A 20977-nucleotide genomic window follows, 5' to 3' on the forward strand; every position below is an offset into this window, starting at 1 on the left:
CGTGGGGCTCGATCCCATAACGCTGGGATCACGCCTTGAGCCGAAGGCAGACGCTTAACCGCTGTGCCACCCAGGCGCCCCTACTTGAAGTTTTTTTTTATTCCTATTAATCTAACTAAATATCTTTCTCAGATACTTATTTTCTTTTTTTCTCCTCTTTCTCATTTGAATCCCATTGTTCTCCTATCCTACTCTTTAGTTTGGGATAATAGCATTTATAGTGACACAAGAAATCACTAAGTTCAGTCTCCCATACCCTGAGGTTCTTGCTAAAATACTTCCTGTGATAAATTTACTATATCACAGTCCAGTCCTTCCATCTTTGTATAGTTCTTTTTTATAAGACAATTAAAATCTTTTCCTGTAACATCTATGTAATACTAGTTACTTGTCTTAGAGCCATAAAAATGTTTCACCTTTTATGTATTTGAAGAGTACCATTGCAGTCTTCTTGTTTTTTTCTGCCTTGGTTTTTAAACATATTTAGTTCCTTCAGCTGTTCCTTTTATTTGACATGTTTTCAGAACTATGCTTCCTTAATTTTCTTTCTGTTCCTTTTTTTTTTTTTTAAAGATTTTATTTATTTATTTGACAGAGACAGAGACAGCCAGCGAGAGAGGGAACACAAGCAGGGGGAGTGGGAGAGGAAGAAGCAGGCTCACAGCGGAGGAGCCTGATGTGGGGCTTGATCCCATAACTCCAGGATCACGCCCTGAGCCGAAGGCAGACGCCTAACCGCTGTGCCACCCAGGCACCCCTCTTTCTGTTCCTTTTAAGTTGTGATGCCAGAAGTGAACTTTTATTTTATCAGCCGCATTATATCACTGGCCCTTACTGAGACTGTAGACAATTGAAACCTAAGCCATTTTCATATATATTACTATTAAACAAAATGCCCTTCAGCCTGTACTTTTTTTTAGATGCAATTGCTTGTGTGTAGTTTATACATTAAAAGAAATCAAAGAATGCTAAATTTCATCTAATTAACTTTCGATTATTATTCTCTTCTATAGAGGTCTTAATATCTCATATATTGATCCTGAATACTTGCAGCAGATAAAAATAGCTTTGTTTCATCAGCAAAGGAAATACGCTTTGTGTTTTGTATTAGTCATTAATAATTATCTTGAGTAGCATGCAGCCAAATATAGAAACCTCTAGAGACCTCTGTCTGTGGACCTCAGCCATTAATCCACATTGTTTTCTATCAGTTGTGATCCCCCATCTTGTCTTCCTTTTCTCTTGGGGATTTCATGGAAGACTTTGTCAGGTGCTTTCTTGAAAATCTTAAGTTAGAAAGCATTTCCTTCATTAAAAGAGCAACATAAAGATTGCCTTGAGTTGTTTTGTAAATCCATTGTGGCTCCTAGGGATGATTATTTAAATACATAGAACTACCTCTTTGTTAATTCCTTTTAAACATTTGTCTATGGATTAATGTCAAATTTATCACTGATGCTTATACATTAATTAGTATAATCAGTGTGACATTTTGGTAGAATTTTAAAACTATCATTACTACAGAAGATTTGCAAGTTTATTGTTTTGGTGGTCTGTATCTGTTTTTCTGTAGTTCTGACTTCGGGCCCAGCATCCCTTTATTTTCTTGATATCAGCAGCCATTATTAAATATATTTATTTAATTCTTTGTAAGACTATTTATATAGAAGAAAATGTTACAGAAAGATTATTATTCATTAGTGTTTAGTCCTTTATGAAGGCATATCTGCTAAAATAACTGAAAACGTACAAGAATTAAAAATACATTTTGAGAAGAGTGTATTTGGGGGATAGTCTCCATTTTTGAACTTCAATGTAATGGGAAAAGAGACATATCTTAAGACTTTTGACTGTGAATATATTTGGAAGTCCACATGAGTTTTTGGATTATAGCTGAAATTCCAATAAATTTAGTGGTTTAATTCTGCCTTTACAAAGAAGGCTTCTTTGGTGCAGGTTTAGAATGTCCATGGTAATAGAAGTCAGATCATGGATATTTTAGGCATTAGGAAGGGAGGATAAATCCATTCTCTTGGCGATCGAATATCATAGCGTTTCCTGGTTTGGAAGTCACTGTATTTGTATTCAGTACTCATAAGGTCTTTTATTCATCAAAGATATATTGTACATAAATGGCTTGCCAAGACGGATCCAGTCTTTACCCTTTGAGTCTAAGGTCTGGTTAGGGAGACAAACCAGACATTCAATAGGAATAGATATGTTAGGTGATAACTGAAGGGTGAGTAGAAGTTGGTGGAAGGATGTGAGTGGAAGAGGATTATTGGGATGAGCTGTATCATGTGAAGAGATCCTGAACTATAATTTAATATTTTCCTAGATGATCTTGGACTGTAATTGATCCAGTTTAATGTGCTGTTGAATTATTCTACAATATATTGTTCTTATTTGAGAATCTGTTGTTTACTCACAAGCAAGCTTTGGCTGTGAGTTTCCTGGGTGAATCCGAGGAGTACAGTTGGCTTTTCTGGCATCAGAATGATTGAGGTTCTAAAACAGTAATCAACTAATGATGTTTCCATATATGTTGGCATTTATAGCATCCATGTTTAGGGACTTAGTATGATCTGTCAGTACCACACATTCAGAAAATGTACAGTTAGTATAGTGTTTTATTTATATTTTTAAAAGCAAGCCCATGTGGTTTTACCCTGATGTATTAAAATGAGAATTCTGTTTAGAAGTGTACTTCCAAATATTCATAGTTAATACCCCTTTACTTCAACTTGTTACATCTCTAATCTCCTAAAGATGATTGTTTTGGAGAGGAGGTGGCACAAGCTTTCTGTACCCCTATATCTGGTTTCTTTTTTCTTTTGTTTTTTTGGTGTCCGTACCACAAGAACATTTCTCTTGTGTCCTTTCCATCTTCTCTTTCAAACCTTCTTGACCAGGAGGTCTCTGGGAAATCATGTTCTTTCTAACCAAGAGCCCCAAATTTGCATGTCATTATCTATGATCCAGAAAAATAAATGCTTTCCTTAGCATCTGTGTAGCCACCGTATCTTCATTGGTTCATAATTTCTCTTTCAAAGCTTCAGCTATCAAAAGAGATGTGAATGTCTTACTTGTGCTGTGAAGTTTGTTTATTGATCAGCCTTTCATTCAAAAGTATCTGTTTTGTCCCTGTATGTTAGGCACTGTACCAAGAATTGAAAATTTGCAAGACACGGTCCCTAACTCACTCATCTCTAATGATGTTACTGTTTTTTCCTAGTAGTGTCCTTTGTTCTTCCGTGGATTATCAGTAATTAATAACACTTGATAGGCTTAGATTAGTCTACTTCTGTTCATCATTACTTCCTCAGGAAAACCGTATTTTCAGGAAGAAGATATATTTCTGAAATTTTATTTTATTCAGAATCATCAAATATTGTTGATATTCATATCAGCTATTCTATTCAAAGAGTCACCAAATATTGTTAAATTCTTATAGTACTTCTGAATGTTTGTTGGAACATTAAACTGCTTCTCCAGCTTTGATTTCACCTCCTTGGGAAGAACTTTTTACCTGATCTATGGAACCAGTGTTCCTCTTCCTCTTCTTCCTCCCCATTTATTCTTGTACTCACTAGTACGTTGAGTTGGATTTCAGTTTTAGTACTGCCGCCCTCAGAATTTTCCTTTCCTGGTTTCTTTCTTTCATCCTAATTTGGAGTTTATTTTCTTTAGCATGTTACAGCAAGGGTGTTGAGCCCTTTTGCCCTGCCCTCAAGCAGGGAGTTAGTGTCTGCTTAGTAAGAATACCTGTGAGGTGAATTTGAAGTAATGGCTAAATAGCTAAGGACTAGCACCCTGTCAGTTAAAAGTATAAAGGTATGAACAAAAGAAGTGGATTTAAGAGACATTTGTATTCATAGTGTTGGTTGGAGCCATGTAAGAATAGCAAGCAAGGTTAAAAACGAGGTTAGGAGGAACACACTCACGTTTAGGAAACAATAACCAACAAAGAAGAAAGAGAAGGGTATAGTTAGGAACATGTAGGAGGACAAACAAAGAGGTACAAAAGCATGAAAACCAAATGGCAAAATGTTAAGAAAAAATTTTTATTTTTTAAAAATAATCTATGCCCAGTGTGGGGCTTGAACTCATGACCCCAAGATCAAGAGTTGTATGCTCTACTGACTAAGCCAGCCATGTGCCCCACGAAAAGCTTGTTTTTAAATCATTAAAATGCCGTAATAGAGGACAAGAGGAAAAATCTTTAGTTTTAATATAAACAGATCATTGGAAACTCTGAGATGAAGAGTTTAAGCATAATAGGGTTGCTTCCATTATCTCTTGTTGTGTTAAAAAAAAAAAAACCCTAAAACTTAGAGGGTTAATATAAGCACTTATTTATGAATCTTCAATTTGAGCTGGGTTTAGCTAGGTGGTTTTATTGGTCTGTTAGGATATTATTAAATAGCCCAGCCCTGTTTTCTATGGGTAGGAATCTGTAGGGTGTTTGTTTGTTTGTTTGTTTTAAAGATTTTATGTGTTTATTTGACAGAGAGATAGCCAGCTAGAGAGGGAACACAGGCAGGGGGAGTGGGAGAGGAAGAAGCAGGCTCGCAGCCGAGGAGCCTGATGTGGGGCTCGATCCCAGGACTCCGGGATCACGCCCTGAGCCAAAGGCAGACGCTTAGCGACTGAGCCACCCAGGCGCCCCAGAATCTGTAGTTAAATGTGGCGATTCCTGCAATGTCTCTGAAATTTGGTATTGAAATCAATAAACGGCACCAGTGGTGTGTTGGTACTCTTTAGGGGAACAACACATGATTTGTGGCATTTGCCATGGAGTGAATACTACTATAATGACTGATCTCAGGTTACTGATGTGGAATCCCTGAACTTGGAGTTTGTAAGAGATGCGGACAAGCCACTCTCATCAACTTAATATGAGCCATCGCCACATTCCAGACACTCTTGTAAAATACCAGTGTTCTTATTTCTTGATCTACAAAGAATGGGAGACAAGTTACAAAATAAACACATAATAAGACAGGATTAAGTAAATGGGTGAAGAATTTTTTTGTAAGAAATATGAACATAAAGATAAGAATAAATGCCAGTGTGAAGGCTCTGAACAATTGCTGAGATCAAAAAGCATTTGGCTAAAACAAAGAGGAGAAGTGTTCAGTAATATATAAAAACATCAGCTGCTCAGGAAGAACAGAAATTGTCCTGATAACAGAGAGATGAGTGACCCAGGGGAGAAGGATATTGCATCTTTAACAACATTCTTTTGGAAGTAGGATGGTAATATTTGCATATTTCTTAAAATAGATTTTTTCTTGAAATATTTTTTTTAATGCAGCGTGGGTGCTAATAATGCCAAAACAATTCTCAGGGGGAAAAAGGTAGGATTGGCAATTTGGGATCTCTAATGAAAAAATTTGAAGTGTTAAGGAGTTTCCATCTTATTGGAAAGATATCTATTAGTATATTTAAGCTACTTAAAAAGTTAAGTACACCTGTATCACTAAGAGTTTGCAGGTAAGGAAGCTAACAAAATATTTACAAGATTATAAATACGGGACAATTAGGGATTCTAGCAAGACAGTAATTGTGGATTTGTTTATAAAGAAAATCCACATATGAGAGAGTTTTTATAACAAGAAGTAGCAAGATTTAGTAATGGGCTACTTTGAGAGCAGGTCAGAATGACTCCTTGCAGATAGTTACTGTAAGCCTAGGGAACAGATATGATATACCATGTAAACTTTACCAGTATTCTTTTTGATTTCTAGTGGTGATTCATCTCTCTCTCTTGGTTGTGTGTGTGTGTGTGTGATTCTTGAACCAATCCTTTGCCGACTTCATTAAGATTAGAATAGGTGCTTAAAGTGATGAGTAAGACCTGATCCTTATCTTCAGCTTTTGGTGTCTTATCATATGATCCTGTTTTCATACCTTTCTGCTCCTGTTATCTATGGTTAGCCTAATCTTAACACTTCATTGTTGTTAAACTAGCTTCTAATCTTAAAAACAGAAATTTTCTCCTGTTCTGTTATTACTCTTTAGTGTTGGTTGCTCAGGCACCCCAATTTGGAGGCAGGGTAGGAAAGAGTTTAGGGTCACCAGCAAATGCTCAGAAGTTCCTGTTCTCATCACTCCTACTTCTGGGTTCTTCTCTTGTCACTCCTGGGCACAGAGGTGCTGGTGTTAATTCCTCCTTGCCCACCTTTCCCTAGAGTCCATCCGTGCTGGTGCCTCCTACAAACGGCAGAATGAAGGCAATCCAGGAAGAGGTGAGTTTTGAGCTAGATTTTGATTTGGGATTGTGATGGGGTGGGGGACTTGAATTGATAGAGTTTATAGAAATGGGAAAAGTGTATAACTGCTCAATTAGTCTTTAGTTGGAACCAGAGTTTAGTAGATACAGGTAGTAGGATTTTGAGTTGCTTGTCCGGTCAGGAATAGCCACCTCAAAGGAGATTGAGATTTGTAGAACAAACAAATCTTTGACAGATAGGACCGGACAACAGTAGGATCAGGGGATTTCTTTTTACCTTTTCTGTGCTCTTTCTGCTGCTATCTGTAGCATTGTTTTTCTTTATCTTTTGCTTCTTGCCTGTCCCTGCCCTTCATGCAACAGGTATGTATGAATATATGTGGATATATGATATACCACCTGCTCCACCCTTCAGAATTCCTTTGCTTCTGCACACTGAGAAATCTGCTTAAATTAGCCCTTATGCAGCTAAAATCAGGAAAGATCCTAAGACTACACTTGGTACTATACTTGGCATACCTGTAGTGCTGATGTGTTTGTAAGATTTGGGTAGGAGATTAACAGCTGCTTGTTCTGTGTCTAGCTGCTATGTGTCAGAATTGAGCCTATTATTATGCCTTTAATTAGCATAGTTAGATGTGGTGATTGGTTGAGCTCCTCACCTTTCAAGGAATTGCTTATCTGAATAGAATGGGAGATCACTGTATTTTAAAGATAGAAAAATAATTTATCTTTTCACCTAATTTTTGAGTTTTTATTCTTTTCTTAAAGGACTTGAGCAGGGTAGGCCCTGGTTGTTCAGAAATAAGCTATGATACTTGTACCTCTGGGAGTTTTGGTACAGTGGAATTGACTGACACTGTCACAACATGATGTGGTATTTGCCATATGTAACAGAAATACAGTAGGAATGACTAAATAAACCATATTCTTAGTTATTTTGGGATGTAGTGTTGGTTGGTATCTTTTGACTTTTAAGGTCTACAAGAACTTTTAAACTTACTTAGTGTGAAAGCCTCTTAATGCCACAAGTTAAAAGATTCTGGGGTTATGTCTTTTTATGAGACTGTTGGCGTTTCAGAGGTAGAATACTGTCTTAGAGCAGGAGTTCTCAACCTTAGTACTATTGACAGTTGAGGTTAGATCATTCTTTGTTGTGGGAGGCTGTCCTGTGCATGTGTAGGGTGTTTTAGCAGCATCCCTAACCTCCACTTACTATGTGCCAATGGCACTCTCCCACTTGTGACAATGAAAAATACCTTCACACATTGCCTGTTGTCCCTGGGGAAGTGAGGGGAGTGTCTGCAGAAAGGCCTATGTGGTCAGAAGCCTTGAGCCCTTGGGCAATCTTGACCATAACAAGAAGAGCTTAAGAGGCTTTTTGACTGAAGCTGGCTTTGCTTCGGTTTCAAGGTCGTTTTGTCTCTGCTTTTGCTCTTGACTGCTTTCTTGGCCATAACCCACTGGCTAGTCTTGACCAGCTTCTGTGTCAATCCAAACTTGGTGCCACCTTCTCCTTTTCTCTGTAATTTAATTTTGTCAGGTTTTTTTTTTTTTTAAAACGATTAAGAGCAGAGGATTTATATTTGACACATAATTTAATGAAATGTTTTTCTGTCAGTAACAGCTTTCGGTTATTTTTATGATTATATTTAAAACAATTTTCTCTGTTGAACTGACTAAAGTAATGTTTAGATCTATTTTCTGGCTTAAGTTTCTATAAAAACAGTGGTATACATATTGCACTACATTAGTGTCTGTAGTGATTAAAGATAAGGGTTAGTGACTATCTCACAGATTTATTTTTAACCATTTAACAAATATTTGGGTACTTACTCATACCAGGCGTTAGGATAGTGCTCTAAATTATAGTTTTCTGGTTTGTACTTTTATTTTTTAAACTAAATATTTTGGGAATATCTGCTAGATTTCTTACATGCCCCTCACTTTGAGCTATCATTTAATTAGCTAGTTTTCTTTGTGATATTTATATAATAACTACTTTTGAGTTTTTATTGGTAAAAATTAGCTTTTAGGGACTTAGAGGAGGAAGCATTTATGATTTTAGTCTTTTCCCGTTCTTGAGGTCTTCTCAGTGGTTCTGTGTTTGCTAACTGGCATTAATGTGGCCTAGATTGCCATATATGATGTCTGTTGGTTTTAGGTTATTTGAAATTTTTTATGGTAACCTTGCCTCTGAGAGAGATAGATTTAGATATTAAGGATTTAATTTAATATTGAAGACTTAAGTACTAAAATAAGTGTATGACACCCTCCTCATTTATTTAATTACAAAATGACCCTAATTAAAAACAAATGAGCTAGAAAATTGCATTTTATATTTTCTTGTATAGGTAAAGAGAGACCTGTTCCGCCTTTGAAAACATCAAGAGACACTTCACCCTCAAGTTCTTCAGCAGTTCCTTCATCAAAGGTTTGTTATATTGTTAAAATCAATTTAAAGAGGAATCACAGAGTAAAAGAGATGGACTGTGTGTTACAGATGCTGTTATTCTTTACTGTCAAACCTAGTGAGGGTAGTTTGCTGCATTTAAAAACTTGAATCTTGGTAAAGTGTCGAGCTCTTGGTTTTGGCTCAGGTCATGATCTCATGGGTTGTGGGATAGAGCTGAGTGTAGGGCTCTGCACTTAGCAGGGAGTATGCTTGAAGATTCTCTCCCTCTGCCCCTCCCCTTACTCATGCTTGTGCGCTCTCTCTCTCTCTCAAATAAATCTTTAAAAAAAAACAAAAGGAGGAGGCAGAGAAGGGAAGGAGTCCAAGATGGCAGAGAAGTAGGAGACCTTAGTTTTGTCTGGTCCCAGGAATTCAGCTAGATAGCTATCAAATTATTCTGAACACCTGTGAACTCAACCAGAGATCTAAGAAAAGAATAGCTGCAACTCTACAAATAGAATAGTGACCACTTTCTGCAAGGTAGGAGGTACGGAGAAGTGAGTCCAAGGTGGTATATGGGGAGATAAACCTCGGGGGGAGAGAGCTTCCATAAGCTGGCACCAGAAAGTGATAGAGCAGTGGAGCACAAAATCGAAACTTTTAGAAGTCTGCTCCAGTAAGAGACATCCATGCCTGAAAGGCATACAGGTGGTGAAGCAGGACAAAGTCCTAGGTGGGACAGTGTGGTTTCAGGATCCCCAGGGTCATAATAAGACTGGGGGTGCCTGGGGTGCCTGGGTGGCTCAGTCATTAAGCGTCTGCCTTCGGCTCAGGGCATGATCCTGGAGTCTGGGATTGAGCCCCACATCGGTCTCCCTGCTGTGCTGGAAGCCTGCTTCTTCCTCTCCCACTCCCCCTGCTTGTGTTCCCTTTCTCGCTGACTGTCTCTTTCTCTCTCTGTCAAATAAATAAATAAAATCTTTAAAAAAAAAAAAAAAAAGACTGGGGGTTCCTGAGTGTGGCAGAGCTTCCAGGCATCGGAGTGAGGAAGCTGGCTACAATCAGCGAGCCCAGGTGTGGGCTCTCAGCTTGGAGTTGCCATAAATTGTGAACTGCGGCACAGTAAGGTGACGGCTGTCCGAGCATGGGCCCAGCAAGTGGCAGAAGTGGGGAGAACTCCCTTTCTCCCCCAGGAGGAACGGCGTGGGTGTGCATTGCAGGAATCTGCAAGGTTTGGAGACTGGAAACGGGGTCAAGTGCCTGAGATAGAAATGCTAGGTCACAGGCTGGGTGAGGATGGAGTCCAGGGAGACAGGAGTGATTGACTGCTTTTCCCTGAGGGCTCAGTGAGGATTGGGGCCGGGAGCTTTTGGCTCCAGGGCTGGAGGTTGGGAGGCTGCTAATTTCATTCTCATCCTCTAAAGCTGTACGGAAAGCCTTTCGGATCAAAAATCACATAGAGCAAATCCAGGGCCGTTTACTTAGCCTGGCCCCCTGGCAAGGTCGGTGCAGTTCCACCCGGGGCAAAGACATCTGAGAATCAGGGCAACAGGCCCCACCCCAGAAGATCAGCAAGAACATGTGACTAAGACCAAGTTTACTGATCACACAGAACTGCAAAACTCCAATGCTAGGGGAAAATAGTATATAGAATTCATGGGTTTTTTTCCCCCCATGGTTCTCTAGTCTTTCAATTTATATATTTTTTTCTCTTTCCTTTTTCAACTAATTTCCTATTTTATCAACTCTTTTTAAAAAGTCTTTTTTAATTTTCGTTTTTACAGTTACATTCTATCCTTTCATTGTCTTTAATTTTATTTTTGTATGTACATAAGTTTTTCTTTCTTTACAATTTTGGGATGCAGTTCCTTATAACAGACCAAAATATACCCAGGATCTAGTGTACTGCTCTGTTCTTTTCACTTGTCTGATCATATTCTCTCCTTTTTTCTTCTTTTCTTTTTTATTTTTGTTAAAATCTTTTTAAATTTTTATCTTTACAGTAAAATCCTATCCTTTCAATGTATTTATATTTTCGTACATATGTATGCATATATGTGTGTGTGTGTGTATGTATATGTGTGTGTGTGTTTTTCTTTACAATTTTGGGATGTACGTACTTTACAAATTTGGGATGTACAATTTTGGGATGTACAGAGCAAAATACACCTAGGATATAGTGTATTGTGCTGTTCTGTTTACCTGTCTGTTTATATTCCTTCTTTTTTTCTTTTTTTGTCTTTTAATTTTCATTTGTTCAGTTGCATTCTAGTCTTTCATTGTATGCAATTTTATTTTTGTGCAAAGGTAAGTTTTTCTTCTTTACAATTTTGGGATCTAGCTTTCTTTNTTTTTTTTTTTTTTTTTTTTTTTTTTTTTTTTTTTTTTTGAGATTTTATTTATTTGAGAGAAAGAGAACACAGAGGAGAGGGAGAAACAGGCTCCCTGCTGAGCAGGGAACCCGACACAGGGCTTGATTCCAGGACCTGGGATCACAACCCGAGCTAAAGGCAGCCACTTAACTGACTGAGCCACCCAGGTGCCCCAAGGGATCTAGTTTTCTTTTTTCTTTTTTTTTTGCCAGTAAATATTTTGCGTTTGTTTTGTTTTGTTATATTAGTCACCATACAGTACCTCTCCAGGATCTAGTTTTCTAACAGACAAAAATACACACAGGATCTAGTGTATTGCTCTGTTCTGTTCACCTGTCTGATTATATTTTCTCTCTCTCTCTCTTTTTTTTTTTTTTTTTTTTTTCCAGTTTTTGGTCTCTTCTGATTTGTTTGGTGTGTGTTTCTCTGGGGTTGTTGCCATTTTAGCATTTTGTTCTCTCATTCCCTCTTTTCTTCTCTAGCAAGAATGATAAGACAGAAAAACTCACCTCAAAAAAAGAGAACAAGAGGCAGTATGGACTGCCAGGGACCTAATCAGTATGGATATAAGTAAGGTGCCAGAACTAGAGTTCAGAATAATGATTATAAAGATACTAGCTGGGCTTGAGTAGAGCATAGGAGACACTAGAGAATCCCTTTCTAGAGAAATAGAAGAACTAAAATCTAATCAAGTCAAAATCAAAAAGGCTATTAATGAGATGCAATAAAAAATGGAGGCTCCAACTGTTAGGTTAAATGAGGCAGAAGAGAGAATCAGTGATACAGAAGACAAAATGATGGAGAATAAAGAAGCTGAGAAAAAGAGAGATAAACAACTACTGGATCACAAGGGGAGAATTCGAGAGATAAGTGATACCATAAAGCAAAACGATATTAGAATAATTGGGATTCCAGAAGAAGAGGAAAGAGAGAGGGAGGGGTGGGGCAGAAGGTGTACTGGAGCAAATTATGGTAGAGAACTTCTGTAATCTGGGGAAGTAAACAGGTATTCAAATCCAGGAGGCACAGAGATCCCCCACCCCGCAAATCAATAAAAATAGGTCAACACCTTGAAATATAATAGTGAAACTTGCAAATCTCAGAGACAAAGAGAAAATCCTGAAAAGCAGCTCGGGGATGGGGGTGATGAGGTCTGTAACCTACAAGGTTAGAAAGATTAAACTGGGAGCAGACCTATCCACAGAAAGCTGGCAGGCCAGAAAGGACTGGCATATATTCAGGGTGCTAAGGAGAAAAATACGCAACCAACGATACTTTATCCAGCAAGGCTGTCTTTCCAAGACAAACAGAAACTAAAAGAATTTGTGATCACTAAACCAGCCCTGCAAGAAATATTAAAGAGGATCCTTTAAGTGAAAAGCCTAAAAGTAACATAGATCAGAAAGGAAAAAAGACAATTTACGGAATCAGTGGCTTTACAGGTAATACAATGGCACTAAATTCATATCTTTCAATAGTTGCTCTGAATGTAAATGGGTTAATGCCCCAATCAAAAGACACAGGGTATCAGGTTGGATAAAAAAGTAAGACTCATGACATGCTGTCTGCAAGGGACTCATTCTAGACCCAGAGACACCTCCAGATTGAAAGTGAGGGGGTGGAAAACCACTTATAATGTTAATGGACATGAAAAGAAAGCTAGGGTAGCATTCCTTGTATCAGATTAGGTTTTAAACCAAAGACTGTAATAAAAGTTGAAGAAGGACACTATATCATAATTAAAGGGTCTATCCAACAAGATCTAAAATTGTAAATATTTATGCTCCTAACATGGGAGCAGCTAACTGTATAAACCAATTAATAACAAAATTAAAGAAACACATTCATAATAATAGAATAATAGTAGGAGACTTCAACACCCCATTCACACCAGTGGACAGATCATCTAAGCAGAAGATTAACAAGGAAACAAAGGCTTTGAATGACACACTGGACCAGATGAACTTCACATATATATTCAGGGCATTCCATCATAAAGCAGCAGAATATACATTCTTCTCGATTGCACATGGACATTCTCCAGAATAGATCACATACTGGGTCACAAATCAGGTCTTTACTGGTACCAAAAGGTTGGGATCATTCCCTGCATATTTTCAGACTGCATTGCTTTGAAACTCGAACTCAATCACAAGAGGAAATTTGGAAAGAACTCAAATACATGGAGGCTAAAGAGCATCCTACTGAAGAATGAATGGGTTAACCAGGAGATGAAGGAATTAAATTCATGGAAACAAATGAAAGTGAAAACACAACTGTTCAAAGCCTTTGGGATTCAGCAAAGGCTAAGGGAGAGTTATATAGCAATACAAGCCTTTCTCAAGAAACAACATAGGGCTCAAATATACAACCTAAACTTACACAGAAATCTCCCAACAAACAAGAGTCCAGGGCCAGATGGCTTCCTGGGGAATTCTACCAAACATTTAAAAATGAATTAATACCTATTCTTCTGAAGCTGTTTCAAAAAATAGAAATGGAAGGGAAACTTCCAAACTCCTTCTGTGAGGGCAGCATTACCTTGATCCCAAAACCAGACAAAGACCCCACCAAAAAAGAGAATTACAGACCAATATCTCTGATGAACATTGATGCAAAAGTTCTCACCAAGATACTAGCCAGTAGGATCCAGCAGTATATTAAAAGGATTATTCACCACAACCAAGTGGGGTTTTTTTCTGGGCTGCGAGGGTAGTTCAACATCTGCAAATCAATGTGATACACTACATAAATAAAGGATAAGAACCATATGATCCTCTCAGTAGATGCAAAAGAACCATTTGACAAACTACAGCATCCTTTCTTGATTAAACCTCTTCACAGTGTAGGGATAGAGGGAGCATAACTCAATGTCATAAAATCTGTCTATGAAAAGCCCTCAGCAAATGTCATTCTCAGTGGGGAAAAACCGAGAGCTTTTCCCTTAAGGTCAGGAACACAGCAGGGATGTCCACTATCACCACTGCTGCTCAGCATAGTACTAGAAGTCCTAGCCTCAGCAGTCAGACACAAACAAAAATAAAAGGCATCTGCATCAGCAAAGAAGTCAAACTCTCACTCTTTGCAGATGACGTGATACTCTGGAAAACCCAAAAGCCTCCATCAAAAAATTGTTAAACCTCATACAGGAATTCAGCAAAGTATCAAGATATAAAATCAATGCACAGAAATCAGTTGCATTTCTATACACTAAGAGTGAGACAGAAGAAAGAGAAATTAAGGAGTCAATCCATTTATAATTGTACCAAAAACCGTAAGATACCTGGGAATAAGCCTAACCAAAGAGGTAAAGGGAAACTATAGAACACTCATCAAAGAAATTGAGGGAGACACAAAGAAATGGAAAAACGGTCCATGTTCATGGATTGAAAGAACAAATATTATGAAAATGTCTATGCTACCTGGAGCAATCTACACATTCAGTGCATTGCCTATCAAAATACCATCTTTTTTCACAGAAATGGAACAAATAATCCTAAAATTTGTATGGAGCCAGAAAAGATCCTGAATAGCCAGAGGAATGTTGAAAAAGAAAACCGAAGCTGGTGGCATCACAATTCTGGACTTCAAGCTCTATTACAAAGCTATAATCATCAAGACAGTATGGTACTGGCACAAAAACAGGCACATAGATCAATGGAACAGAACAGAGAACTCAGAAATGGACTCTCAACTCTGTGGTCAACTAATCTTCAACAAAACTGGAAGGAATATCCAATGGAAAAAAGACATTCTTTTCAATAAATGGTGTTGGGAAAATTGGACAGCCCCATGCAGAAGAATGAACCTGGACCATTTCCTTACACCATACACAAAAATAGACTCAAAATGGATGAAAGACCTAAATGTGAGATAGGAATCCATCAGAATTGTGGAGGAGAACACAGGCAGCAACTTCTTCCTAGACACATCGCCAAAGGCAAGAGAAGCAAAGGCAAAAATGAACCATTGGGACTTCATCAAGATAAAAAGCTTTTGCACAGCAAAGGAAACAGTTAACAAAACCAAAAGACAACTGACAAAATGGGAGAAGATATTTGTGAATGACATATCAGATAAAGGGGTAATATCCAAAATCTATAAAGAACTTATCAAACTCAATACCCAAGGAACAAATAAACCAGTCAAGAAATGGGAAGAAGACATGAACAGACATTTCTCCAAAGAAGACATCCAAATGGCCAACAGACACATGAAAAAGTGCTCAACATCACTCAGCATCAGGGAAACACAAATCAAAACCACAATGAGATACCACCACACACCAGTCAGAATAGCTAAAATTAACAAGTCTGGAAACAACAGATGTTGGCGAGGATGTGGAGAATGTGGAGCCCTCCTACACTGTTGGTGGGAATGTAAGCTGGTGCAGCCACTCTGGAAAACAGTATGGAGGTTCCTCAAAAACTTGAAAATAGAGCTACCTTATGACCCAGCAATTGCACTACTGGGTATTTACCCCCAAGATACAGATGTATTGATCCAAAGGGCACCTGCACCCAATGTTGACAGCAGCAATGTCCACAATAGCCAAATCTATGGAAAGAGCGTAGATGTCCATCGACAGATGACTGGATAAAGAAGATGTGGGGCGGGGGCGTGTGTGTGTGTGTGTGTGTGTGTGTATATGTATATATGTATATAAATATATCTCTATGTGTGTGTGTACAATGAAATACTACTCAGCCATCAAAAAAATGAAATCTTGCCATTTGCAGTGACATGGATGGAACTAGCAGGTATTATGCTAAGTGAAATAAATCAATCAGAGAAAGACAATTATATGATCTCCCTGATACGTGGAATTTAAGAAACAAGGCAGAGGATCATAGGGGAAGAGAGAGAAAAATAATATGAAATCAGCGAGGGAGGCAAGCCATAAGAGATTCTTAATCATAGGAAACAAACTGAGGGTTTCTATAGGGGAGGGAGTGGGGGGATGGAGTAACTAGGTGATGGACATCAAGGAGGGCTCATGATATAATGAGCACTGGGTATTATATAAGACTGATGAATCACTGAACTCTACATCTGAAACTGCTAGTACATTATATGTTAATTTAAATAATAAAATAACAAAAAATAAATAAAAATAGTAAAAAAAAAAAAAAAAGAGAAAAGTACAGTTGACCCTTGAACAACATAGGGGTTGGTAGTAGTGACCTCCCATGCAGTCAAAAATTCATATATAAATTTTGACTCTCCCTAACTTAACTACTTACCAGCTTACTGTCAACTGGAATCCTGACTGATAATCAATTAACACGTATTTTGTATGCTATATATATTATACACTGTATTCTTACAGTAAAGTAAGCTAGAAAACAAAATGTTACAAAAATCATAAGAGAGGGGCACCTGGGTGGTTCAGTTGGTTACGTATCTGCCTTTAGCTCAGGTCATGATCCCAGAGTCCTGGGATTAAGCCCCATATCCTCCCTCTCCCTGTGCCACTTCCCCTGCTTGTGCTCTCTCTCTTTTTCTCTCTCTCTCAAATAAATAAAATCTTAATAAAAAAAGTCATAAGAGAAATACATTTATAGTACTGAACTGTAAAAATCCGCATATAAGTGGACCCACACAGTTCAAACCTGTGTTGTTGCAAGGGTCCACTGTAGATACATAGGAAAATAAAATGAAATAATAATTAAAAAAAAAAAACCCAAAACTTGAATCTTAAGTAACCACAACTTGAAAGTAGCTATCAGAAAAATGAGCAGTTTTCTCATATTATTTTTTTCTTCAGGTTATGCTAAAATTAGTACTTAACTGCCATCATTGCTCATTTTGACCATACAAGGTGGGAATAAATATTCACATGGGGCATATTTGATAACTGTGCTTTTATTTTGGGAGGGGTGTGTTTAGTCAGCGACCTAACATTGATTGTATAAATACCTGCTCCTAATTACTATATTAAGTATTTTTTTCTCTTACTCATACAGAAATCCTATGGTATAAGTAGGTATGTATCTCCATTTTATAGAAAATGTTCATAAGTTAAATAATTTTATCAAATTATTTCACCAGTAAATTCCTCTAAATATTTGAAGAGTACTAATTCTTCTGAAACTTCCAAAAAACAGAAGAGGAGGGAGTATCTCCAGGCTCATTTTGAGGTCGGCATTACCTTGATACTAAATCCATACAAGAACACTACAAGGAAAGAAGATTATAGGCCAGTATCTCTGATGAAGATAGATGTTGAAATCTTAAGTAAAATATTACTAAACGAAATTCCACAGCACTTTAAAAGGATCGTACACCCTGATCACATGGGATTTGTTCCAGCAAAGCAAGGAGCATGGTTCAGTACCCACAAATCAATCAATGTGATATATTGTGTTAACAAAATGAAGGTTAAAAATATATGATCATTTTAGTAGATGCCAAAAAACCCATTTGACAAAATTCCACATCCATTCATGATAAAAACTCTGAACACACTGGGTATATAGGGAATATACCTCAACATAATAAAGGCCTGATATGACAAGCCCAGAGCTAACATCATAGTTAGTAGTGAAAAGCTGATAGCTTTCCCTTTAAGATCAGGAACAAGACAACTGGTCTACTCTTGTCACTTTTCACCAATATAGAACCAGAAGACCTCACCAGAACAATTAGGCAAGGAAAAGAAAGAAAAAGCATCCAGATTGGGAAGGGAGAAGTAAGACTGCCTTTTTTTTGTTGTTGCTGTTGGTGACATTATATTATATATTGAAAACCCTAAAGTGTCCACCAGAAAGCTGTTAGAACTAATACATAAATTCAGTAAAGTTGTGGGATGCAAAATCAATATGCAAAACTCAGTCATGTTTCTATACAACAGTTATAAACTATCAAAAAGTGAAGTTAAGCAGTGCGTGGGAGGCTCAGTAGTTAAGCGTCTGCCTTTGGCTCAGGGCGTGATCCCGGCGTTCTGGGATCGAGCCCCACGTCAGGCTCCTCCTCTGGGAGCCTGCTTCTTCCTCTCCCACTCCCCCTGCTTGTGTTCCCTCTCTCGCTGGCTGTCTCTCTCTCTGTCAAATAAATAAAATCTTTAATAAAAAAAAGTGAAGTTAAGAAAACAGTTCCATTTACAACAGCATCAAAAAGAAAATATTTAGGAATAAATTTTACCAAGGAAGTGAAGCATCTTTACACTGAAAATTATAAAACATCGATGAAAGAAGTTGAAGAAGACACAAATGGAAAGATAATCCATGTTCATGGATTGGAACAATTAATACTGTTAAAATGTCTGTAGTACCCAGAGCAATCTACAGATTCAGGGCAATTGTTATCAAAAAACCAATGATATTTTTCACAGAACTAGAACAAATAATAGTAAAATTTGTATGGAATCACAGAAGACCCCAAATGGATAACTGTTGTTACTTGTATTCTCTTCTTCACTTCTTTGTTTTTCTGTCTTTGGTATACTGGGCAAGAGTAGATGTCACCTGGCAGTCTGTGCTGGAATTCAGGGAGCAGCTGCTTCACTGCCTCAAAGGAAAAAAAAAGAAATGTCTTTGTGACAACTTGTGTCTTTAGAGCTTCCCCCCAAAGTCTGAGGGTTCTAGAATGCTGGTTTTGAATAAGAATTCTTGATTAGAACTTTGGTTCTGCCTTACCATGTCAAGGGTGCTTTATCTGCCTGAAAGTCTGGCTTGTTTTTATTGTCAGGCAGAAATGAAAGAAAAGAAATAGTTGCCCATCCAACTTATTATGAATATTTAAATTAGGATGTATGAAAAACTCATTTCTTCTGAACTGTAATGTAAATGTAAGTTACAACGTAGGACTTTGTGGTACATGTTAAAATGTATTAGTGGGAAGTAACCATAGTGGATTTTAGCTATTTATGACAGTTGAAGTAGATGTTTGCATTTTTGTCTTAAAATGGAATCAGACTTTCAGAGTTTTAGATCTATGATGATTTTAAGTGTTGGGAAAGTACAGCCTCCTCTGTTCCTTGCCCAGGGTTACGTGATAGCTGTGGGACACTTTTACCTAGATTTCCTGATTTGGTGGAGGGCTTTTTCTTTTAAGACATTCTGGCTGTCCTCATGTAGAAATAATTTTTCTGAATTTATTTCTTACTGTTAGAAGTTAATTTCAAATGAGAGTTTTTCAGGTGTACAGATTTAATGAAAGATGGATGGAAGGATTCAGGTGTAGAAGATTTTGCTCCCATCTTTACTGGAGAGAACAGTGTTTGTTTTATTTTTTACTCTATAACTTTCTCTTCAAAACAGATACCAAAAAATGGGGCACAAATTTTTTCTTTGATATAATCATATGTATATTGTTGTTTATTCTAATTTACTTTATCTTTTTTAACTTTTTAAAAAAATTTTATTGATTGATTGATTTGAGAGAGCGTGCGCGTGAGCAGGGAGGAGAGACAGAGGGAAAGGGAGAGGCAGGCTCCCAGCTGAGCAGGGTGCCCAATGTGAGGCTTGATTCCAGGACTCAGTGATCATGACTTGAGCCGAAGGCAGATGCTTAATGGACTGAGCCATCTAGGCACCCCTGGTTTTTTTTAGGGGGGTTGGTAACTTTTTAATCTTATTACTAAGTAATAATAGAGGTATTACTTCTACCTTTTTAACATTATGTGTGGATAGGGCTTTGGAGTGACATATTTAGGCTTCTTTGGTGGCTGTGGAATCACTCTATGTACATACACTGTTACTATCTTCCAGTAAATATTATGGATGTCCAGCCAGTAGTTTGGTGAATTGAATAACCTGTGGAAGGAGGTCAGGGGCCTTTGTCGTAAGTTCCAGCTTAGCATTTACTAGTGACTGGGCAAATCACTAGCTTTTGGACATTGAGTTTCTTGGTTTATAAGTTAGGGTAATAAAGTCTGCCCTAACCACCTTCATGGAATTCCATTTATTTAAAATACTTTTTTAGGTGTGCATATAGAAGCACTTTATAAATGGTAGTATACTCTAATGTGGAGACTTTTAAAGATTTATTTGTTTTTATTTGAGAGAGAGAGAGAGAGAGAACGAGCAGGAGGGGCAGAGGGAGAGGAAGAGAGACTCCCAAGCAGACTCTTAGCCTGACAGGGGGCTTGACCTCACAACCCTGAGATCACCACCCCAGCTGAAACCAAGAGTCAGACGCTCAACTGACTGTGCCACCCAGGTGCCCCTAATGTGGAGATTTTTAATGCCATTGTCATCCAGAGGAAGTATGTTTAGAATTAATGAGGTGACTTTAGAGAAGATGTGGAGACCAAATTAGAGGTGAAAGACCTAGTTGATGAAAATGTATGCTGATAAAATAGAATGAAATCGGAGCTACTATATGGGCCCAAGGAACCAATTTTTCTAATTTTTGGCTTAGGTTTTTTTTTTTTAAGAGAGGGGGAGGGGCAAAGGGAGAGAGAGAATCTTAAGCAGGCTCCATGTCCATGCTCCATGGGGACTCGGTCTCCCCACACAGAGCATGACCTCAACCAAAATCAAAAGTCAGACGCTTAACTGAGCCACCCAGGTGCCGCTTGGCTTAGAACTTTTACATCTTATTCTGTAATGTAGGTCTGTAAACAGTATTGTGGGAGTCATGTGATCCAGAAAAAAATTTTATTTTCTTCATTTTTATATTGACCTCATGAACTGGTTTATCTTCAGATGTTTTACTATAACTGATTTATATCAGTGAATATGGAAAAGGAAAACTGAAGTACCACGCAAGCGCCGTGCTACATACTTTCAGGTCTACTACTGCTCCTGATTTTCACAACTACTTTATAAAACAGTGAACATTATTAACACCTGTTTTGTAAATGAGGAAACCAAGGCTTCACAGTGTCATAAATTATGGATATAAAATCATCTGCCTAGCAAGTGATGAACCTTGCATTCAAACCCAGGTCTGTCTGTAACTTGAAATTCCATACATTGTTTAGTATTGGCTATGGTTGAAGAAGGGAAGCAGAAGTATCAAAAAATGAAA

The 20977-nt window shown here is 37.8% G+C and overlaps 1 protein-coding gene across 6 annotated transcripts in view; it reads left to right on the top strand.

Annotated features, from left to right (window-relative positions):
• The window catches only part of PPHLN1 (periphilin 1), a 139990-nt gene that overhangs the window by 57481 nt on the left and 61532 nt on the right, over positions 1 to 20977 (top strand). For 4 of the 6 annotated variants that reach the window (XM_011228138.3, XM_034644908.1, XM_011228137.3 and 1 more), the window contains 2 exons: positions 6195 to 6251; positions 8590 to 8669. In XM_011228138.3, coding sequence (XP_011226440.1) covers positions 6195 to 6251; positions 8590 to 8669 — 137 coding nt within the window. The remainder of the gene's footprint in view (positions 1 to 6194; positions 6252 to 8589; positions 8670 to 20977) is intronic. The other 2 variants (XM_011228140.3, XM_011228142.3) reach the window with 1 other exon arrangement.

The sequence above is a fragment of the Ailuropoda melanoleuca genome, chromosome 16, assembly GCF_002007445.2.
Source record: "Ailuropoda melanoleuca isolate Jingjing chromosome 16, ASM200744v2, whole genome shotgun sequence".
NCBI lineage: Eukaryota > Metazoa > Chordata > Mammalia > Carnivora > Ursidae > Ailuropoda > Ailuropoda melanoleuca.